Source organism: Oculina patagonica, unplaced genomic scaffold, assembly GCF_052425735.1.
Source record: "Oculina patagonica isolate OP01 unplaced genomic scaffold, crgOcupat unplaced751, whole genome shotgun sequence".
Classification (NCBI taxonomy): Eukaryota; Metazoa; Cnidaria; class Anthozoa; order Scleractinia; family Oculinidae; genus Oculina; species Oculina patagonica.
This window is the reverse complement of record NW_027558638.1, coordinates 790-9,216: the sequence shown is the minus strand read 5'-3', so window position 1 is coordinate 9,216 and position 8,427 is coordinate 790. Positions and strand designations below refer to the sequence as shown.

The window sequence follows — 8,427 nt, the reverse complement described above, 5'->3', positions numbered from 1 at the left end:
TAGTTAAAAACGCATAATAAACCAACATTAAGCCCTCTTCAGTACTCTCATCAGGCAGAGGAGGGCTTATGTCCGGGGGGGGGGGGGGGCTTATAATCGGATATATATTTTTGTTTCCAGGTGGGGGTTATAACCGGAATTTTACGGTATTTTATTTGAGTTCTAGATTTAGAATGAACTGATCATGATTTTTTTACGTGATATTAATAAGGATATTAAACTTTGGTGTATGGCACTGATGTACGCTATACATGTATTATATTACAAATGTTGTGCTTAGTCTTGTAAGGTCAAGATTTAAGAAACTGGAAGACTGGGGATGAGTGAAAGCCTTAGTTTCCAAAATGGCAGATTCTTCTAGTGTCTGCCAACTCTTCAATGACACTGATTTAACAAGAGTTTCATTTTTCTCCATAATACGGCGTTAGTGTATTGGGTTAGTCCCTCACTCATAAGGGTTACACGAACATCGCAGTTTATTCTGGAAATCGCTTGTTACAAGGTTCCATAACTGCTAGTTTGTGATTTATAGCTCGTGACCTCGTCAAAGTGAAACAATCTTTTCACAATTGGCAGTTTCGTAAGTTTCAATCACTGCATTTTAATTCGAAAGTTTTCAGTGGCATTTCAAAATGTTAGTTGCTGATAGTTGATTTTAAACTGATTTGCATTTTATGAAAACGTCTTATGTTATTCGTGGACAGGATCTCAATTAACCTCACTTTAGTTGGCTGCCAAAAATCAATATACGAGGCTGACGTTTTGGTATTATTTTACATCTGAACATGACTATATATCAAGGTAAATATAATTATCAAAGAGTACATTATTTAACCGTTTACTTTTTTACGTCGTAGTAAGTGTTCTCCAAAACAATTACAAAGTGTGAATAAACTCACAATAAATTACAGTAATAATTCAATGTTCCATAGATTACATCAAGTTTTCGTTTGACAGTAAGTTATTCTTCCTGTTCGTTAGAAACCAAGTTCATCCACTTTCAGATTCGTCAAGATTTAAGAAGAATCCGAAAGAGCTGTTTATCAGAAAGTATTTCCAGGTGGTTGGAACGGAAAAATGTATTGGCCATGAGTGCTCCTTACGTGCTCATTACGCCAAGCCGATCATCCACGCTGTATTCATCACTCCTGGCTATTCGTTATTTTTCTGTAGCAAGAAATCGTTACTTCTTGAGTTTAACAACTGAAATGTTCAATATACCTTGATGGTTTTTATCTAGTCTTCTAGCTATTAAATTCCGCTTCAACTGCGTATTTCAGTTTTGAGGGGCTTCAGGCGTTTTGAAACAAATAAGGTGCTGCAATTTTGATTGACGATTTCTGCATTGTTAAGAACTTTCTTCTCCTTCTTGTTTTTTCATGTGACCCCTTGCTGCTGTTTGGTGTTACTCAAGATCATTTGACCTTCTTAGCTCCGAACGAACTCGCAAAGACTTTGTTTTGCAGAACAAAGTCCTTCGAAACTCAGCCCTGAAGGACGGATTCATGCCAGCATAAATGAACGGATTGAGTGTGCTCGAAAAGAAGAGAAGGAATGTGCAAAGCAGTTGGACATTGCGCGGAACAACAGCATCAGAAGTGAAACGCTGCATGACCGCAATAATCCAAAACGGAATCCAACACAATCCAAACGCCAACACGACAATGGCGAGTGATTTGGTAATCTTGATCTCCTTTGCTGTTATTCGACTGTCCTGGTCCTCGCCATTGGTTCGAACTGTCGAAGACATGTTTTGATTGTGCTCATTAATCGTCTTAAACACCTTGTAGTAGGAAACTGTTGCAACTCCCAGCGGAAGGAGAAAGAACAAGAACATTGAGAAGCTTGAGAAGCTTAAAATCGGGCGCTTTGCCTTGAAAGGCAGGGTTCAGTACAGCAGAAACCACGAAGCAGTTACTTAAGTAGCACTCAGTCCGACTGTGTTTGTGTAAGTCACAGGGCTTGCATGAGCTGTATTAGTGTGCATAATATAATATCTAGAACGTTGTCGAGATTGCATTATTACTTAATGACATGATGGTTTCAATTTGAAGTAGACGACTAGACAATGTAAAGTTTTAAGACTTAGCAAAGTGCAGTGTATTGGTAATACTGTAAGGTGCGGTTTCACCTGAAGGTCGTGTGCTTTTCGGTATTTTCCAGGCATTGCACTTTGATGGGACAGTACTACAACTGTTTACCGGGGAACTACTATTGTCAAAAAAATGATCACAACTTGTTGATGAATGATTGAACATTTGTTTCATACCATTACTGTAATAGCAATTGATGAAGGCTTTTAGTCCTGAACCAAAGTATAAGGACTGGGAAATACTGAAACCCATTATCAGCCACCTTAAACGGAAATATCTTGTTGGTGTTTCAAGGAATCCAAGGAAACTTCACTCATCCCATGTATCTATGTATTGCGGTATTTTGTAATTTTTTGAGTGATTTTGGGATGTTTGGCAGGTGATAGTTTTTTTAAAAGAATTAGTAAAATTTAGACAACTAAGAAATATTGAAAATTTAATGTGAATTTAACATTGGAATTTGAAGTTAGAAATTGGCAGACGGACACCAAACAGCCCCGTGACATCCTGGAGTGTTTTTGCATGGGGGTCAACTGTGTGATGATGTTTCCATTTTTTTCTTCAATCCCCACTGATAAAGAACTGTTGTTGGTGTTATGTTGGTGTTATCACATGTCAAGCCTTTAACAAGGTATGAAAGAACACAAGGATTTAAATTATTCTGGTGCTCAATTTTTGCGTAACTAAAATTAATGTTACTCAAATTCCTGATGGATTCTGTCTTAAACTGTTACGAGCTTAGTATTTCCAAATTATTGCATGTCAATGTAAGGCTAGACAAGACATGCCTTGGTTCTTATGTAATTCTTTTAAAAACACATAAGATATTGACTATAATTTTGTCTGTGCTATGGCAATTCACAGTGGGGTGGTCTTGATGTGTCTTTAACTTGTAGACTGGACTGGACTGGACTAGTAAAACGCGGACTAGTAAAACGCGGACTTGTAAAACGCCTCTAGACACTTCGAATTCCTTGGCCACAATCATCTTACGGCTCTCTTCAATACATAATGTCTCAAAAAAAACAGTAACCTCAGAAAGAAGTCAGAAGCAAATAAGGTCGAAAGACCGAATTTGAACATATAACGGCAAATGTTCTAATGTCACGAACGTAGAAGTCGTGTAGGCCCGTCACCTTTATTTACCACATACTGCCCCCAAATTAAAACAGTACCCTCAGAAAGAAGTCAGAAGCAAATAAGGTCGAAAGACCGAATTTAAACATTTAACGGCAAATATTCTAATGTCACGAACGTAGGAGTCGTGTAGGCCCGTCACCTTTATTTACGATTGACTGTTGATTTCTGGACGGGCCCCGTTCTACCTCGTGCGAGCAATACAAACGACTGCACTCAACAGACGTCAAGTAGTGGAAAGAAAGAAACATATGCACACAACTCATAGCATCAATCCCGTTGTTTTAGTAGGGCTTTGCAGAACGAACATGTGCTATACTGCAAAAACATCTCCACGCTAAAACAGACCATAGAGTGCTCAAAAAAGCTAGAAATATGCCGTCGAAGAAACACACAAGAGCTTCAAACACAAATTGTTTCGCTCGCTAAACCGTTTAGTTTTATCCGATTTACAAGCCCTCGTTTTACAAGTCCGCGTTTTACTAGTCCTCGTTTTACAAGTCCGCGTTTTACTAGTCCGCGTTTTACTAGTCCGCCTTTTACAAGTCCGCGTTTTACCTGAGTCCGCGTTTTACTAGTCCGCGTTCTACAAGTTCGCGTTTTACTAGTCCGCGTTTTACAAGTCCGCGTTTTACTAGTCCGCGTTTTACTAGTCCAGTCCAGTCCTCGAAATACAGTATGCCAAAACTTCCCGCCCTCTAAAGATAAGTCCTTGACGGTTCTTGTCGTTTTTCGGTGCCTATTCATCTTCGGCATCTTTCTCATCCACCTCTCGTTCTGTCCTGTGTCTGTCATCACACGAAAGAAAAGCTGATTCTCCAAAAATCTGCCACAAAAGGAAATTGACAAAAACAATATGAAAACCATATATCGAAAGTTTCTTTATATTCTAAAATTTTATCATACGTCTTAATTCAGAGCTACAAAGAAGTTCCTCCTTTTGAGTTATTGATACTGTTCTTACAGTACCTCTTTCCACTAGCGAAATTTTACAAAATTCCTTCGCGGCGAAAAGGTAGCGCGAATCCAGAACAGACTCCAATCGAGAGTGGGTTAATTCTAGATTACTATTAATTAACTATTACAACATTCATTTTTAAAATAGTTTCCCAAGCCGACTAAGCTAACTAAACGTCGAGTGTATCTTTCAGTAAACAAAACATGCCGTTATGACGCCGGAAATCCAGCTCACGCATACTATACCCCGTGACTCACGCAAACCTCCGACTTACGTGCTACTACAGTCATTCCTTTCTAAACATTTTTTTTTTTTTGACCACCACCGTACCTTTCTACCCAAAAAACTCATGAAACCGCCCGGTTTTAACCTGTTTTAACCTTTCAAAAATTAGAGCGTTCGAAACTAAATAAGATCCGTAATCACAAACAACATACAGCCGTTTACCAGCACTCTTTAAAACTCCTGAAACCCTTCAAAATCAGGCAAAATAAATCTTTGAAATAACCTTTATCAATGTTTCTTATTTTTTATTCAGTTCTATAAAATGCCTTTCATACACTACTGTCAAACAAAAATTTCAATTTCCTCAAAGTTTCAAGACAAAAGAATAACAAATATTTCGTGCACAATGTAATTTGATTAAGCCAATATTATCACGTCTAAAAATACTTCAAGCAATTCAGTGAAAACCCGTTTTTTTTTTTCGTATCAACGAAAACCACTTTCGAATAATCAATACATGAAAATAACAATAAGATCAAAAGGAAGAAGGGAACCTTTCTAATTATTTGAAGACTTTCAAAGCCGTGATATTATGCATCCAATCCGCGATAAAATTTAATTACAACAAAATCCAAGTTCTCATTTTGAATGCCATTTTTTTCAGTTGATACCTTTATCCAACTTGTGAAAAATTCCATTCAAGTTCCTATTAATACTGTACATTCCCAATGTTTTGCTCAGGTCTTCAGAAGCGTCTTACTAACCAAATCTAAAATAATTCCAAAACATGCTGTACAAACATTCTACTCTTTGTGACAAACGACTTGACGACCAATTGTTCAGAAATGAAAATCGACACAGTTCTTGCTAAATAAAAAAAAAGTTTTACGGCGGAGTCAGGCTCAAAAAATATACCGCAAGATCACACCCCCATTCATAGTCAGAAACCAGCAAACCATCTAGTTTGCTAAAAAAAACACTGCGTGACATCAATGACGTTACCTTTTTCATTTACAAAAATAACTTTAACTTGTCAAAGTAAGTGCAATTTCACAATGGTGAATATCAGTACAGTATGGGGCCCAGTTCTCGGCCGGGTCCAGTTCTCGGCCACTTTGTGTTTAACGCGTTTTTTCACACTCCAGTTGAATCAAAAGAAAAAGGTATTTCCTTCAAACGATAGACTGATTCATGTGCTTTAAGTATCTTGAGTTTGATCGTTCAATTCGATATAGAAAGCTCACACGTCGAGTTTACGCGGAGGTAGGTGAATTTGCATTCCCGAAAAAGTTGTTTGTTTACGGCTCCAAATTCATGGATGTAGTTAAATTCGTATTTTATCCAAAAGCCCCCACCATACGAGCTAATTTTTGGCATGTGAAACGTAGAATAATTCAGCTTTCTGCTTTAGTTAACTTTTCGTTGAACTGTTGTATTTTTTGGTCTTAATTTACTTCGAAATTTTTTCTTGCGACGTTTGCGTATTTGCCAGTTCTCGGCCACCCTGCTCGCTATCACAGCTTAGCGCTTGGTTTTTAATATAATTTCATCTACTGCTGCCAGAATGAAAGAAATAAATGTTTTAAAAATAAAGTTCAATCTTATCTCTAAGTTTTGAGCTGACTCTTGTCTTGTCTATTATTTCTACAACACCTAAATCTTTCAAGACCTTTTCACTGCAAAATAAACCATCTAAATGCACGGGTCACACAATGCGGTTTTGCCAGAACCTGCACATAGGCAACTAGGCGCGTTAAAATTCTTCTTTTCTAAAGTAAAACAAAGCATCATAAAAATAATTTGGGATCGATATAGTATAAATAGGTTTACAGAGTGATTTTATGACTGTGAAAATTAATTGAGCATTTTTTTACAGATAATTACGCACAAGCTTTTTAGTGGCCGAGAACTGGGCCAAGGTGGCCGAGAACTGGGCCCACAAATGGAGTTTTTTTTTTTATTATTGCTCGGGCAAATTAATTTTTGACCGGTCGATAGCTTTTACACCAAAAAGCTGAATAATGTAGCTAGCTCTGGGAGAAATTTCAAGTTCCTGCGGTTCTTCTGAGGTAAGAAATACAAGTTTACGTCAAAAGTGGCCGAGAACTGGGCCAAGGTGGCCGAGAACTGGGCCCACAAATGGAGCTTTTATTTTTATTATTGCTCGGGCAAATTAATTTTTGACCGGTCGATAGCTTTACACCAAAAAGCTGAATAATGTAGCTAGCTCTGGGAGAAATTTCAAGTTCCTGCGGTTCTTCTGAGGTAAGAAATACAAGTTTACGTCAAAAGTGGCCGAGAACTGGGCCCCATACTGTACTTTGCCCCGTAAGCTTTTTTCTCTGTCCTTCCGCCGAAGCAAAAAAACACAACCTGATTACACATTAACCCAAAAGTCGACCAAGTGTGCCTGCAACGATTTCCTGCCAAAACTAAAATGAAAACCATTGCGGTATGCGTCACCCGTAGCGGTTTTGTAGCAACCCCAAGCTATCCCCGTCTTTTTGGCCGCGCCAGGAGACTACGCTCTAGGACGACCAAAGGGTAAACTATAAATCGGCCACGCCCGATTAACAAAGAAACGACGATACCATAATGAGTTATCTTCATGGTTTCTGTAGGATGCACAATGGTACAAACAGCATATCCATGGATAAACCCATATTCAGTCCACCCGGCTAACTTGGGAATGGACACGTATCCCGCAACGGTGAGCCATACAGCTGCCACGTACATTTTTGACCGAGCAGCAGTAAAGATGCGTGGGTAGTCTTGTGGCTTGACAATACGAACGTATCTGTTATAGGCGGTTAGCCCCATCGTGGTTGGAGAAACGTACACGGAGAACAGGGTAAAAAACGCATGGATGTTACATAGCGCTTCACCGTATGGCCATCTACCGGCGATGAGGACACCCACGGCTAGTGTCATCACGATGGACGCGTTGATTATATCACTGACAGCTAAGGCAATCAGATAGAGGTTTGTAGATGTACGAAGTCGTGGGTTTCTATAAACTGCAATACAGGTAAAACTATTTCCAACCAAGCAGGCTGATGCCATCAAAATGAGGATTCCTGGCTCCATAATATTCAGAGCAAGGCTTCTGTGTTCTAATTCTGCAAGCATCGCTTCGTGTGAATTGTTTTCCCCTAAAAAAATGCCCTTAAGGTGACCAGCTTTTAAATGCTAGATGATGATATTGGATTGAAAATTTAAACAACCTTTCGAAAGTGTAAGGGTTCAAATCTGTAATTTCAATGCGGATGTATTTGTTTTTTAAGAAGGTCGATAGTGTAAATTATAATATAGCAAACATGAATTAAATGCATTAATACCATAATTGTATATATTCTTCTGGTTGGCTGTGGTACATCCGAATCTTCATGAATTGTAGCTAGTAGTCGCACTGTTCGCACTTCCAAGGGGGTGTTAGAATCCAATTTGATGAAGACAGCTTGATGGGTCAGCCAAGAATTCTATGGTATTTTTTTATTGTCAAGTTGTTATTGATACTTTGCTTTATCTATAATGACTATTTTGTAGATATTTCCAATTTCTTTGAAGCACCGCGTCTCGTCGACTCTTCATGCTGTGTTTCGCGACATAAAAGTTAATTGCCTTTGCCCAATATACATATCTGGTTCCCGGGGGGGGTACTCCCTATAATGGCCTATACGGGGAGGCTCCGCCCGAAAGGGGGTACCTTTTTCAGGCTTCAGGTATATAAAAGGGTAGGGATTTCACGAGGTTAAGTATACGAAAGGGTATGGAAATCTGTCATTTGGCTATTTAAAAGGGCCTTTAATTAAAATATTTCGAACGGACGCAATTTATGGTTGTATTATTTTAATTTATTAAGCGCTACATAAAAATGACAAGAAAACGTCCTATTGTAAGTCCACGCCATGTCTCTTAGGTATATGAAAGGAGTACCTTTTTTTAGTTAAAGGTATACGAAAGGGGTACAATTTCTGTGAAAAATGGTATATAAAAGGGTAAGGGGTTAGAACT

At 38.6% G+C, this 8,427-nt stretch overlaps 1 protein-coding gene across 1 annotated transcript; it reads right to left on the bottom strand.

The window, feature by feature from the left end:
• Positions 1-791: 791 nt before the first annotated feature.
• Positions 792-7,750, bottom strand: LOC144641200 (octopamine receptor beta-1R-like). Its single transcript, XM_078500239.1, has 2 exons — positions 6,989-7,750; positions 792-1,844 (listed from the first exon to the last, which is right to left on the bottom strand). Exons 1-2 carry the CDS (start codon positions 7,540-7,542, stop codon positions 1,406-1,408), a joined length of 993 nt encoding a protein of 330 aa, XP_078356365.1. The 5' UTR covers positions 7,543-7,750; the 3' UTR covers positions 792-1,405.
• Between the last annotated feature and the right edge of the window lie 677 nt (positions 7,751-8,427).

Coding starts and splice junctions, on each gene's coding strand:
- LOC144641200 (XM_078500239.1), bottom strand. CDS start 7,542: ATGCTTGCAGAATTAGAACACAGAAGCCTTGCTCTGAATATTATGGAG. Junction 1,845..6,988: donor TATGGTATCGTCGTTTCTTT/GTTAATCGGGCG, acceptor AAGCTTCTCAAG/CTTCTCAATGTTCTTGTTCT.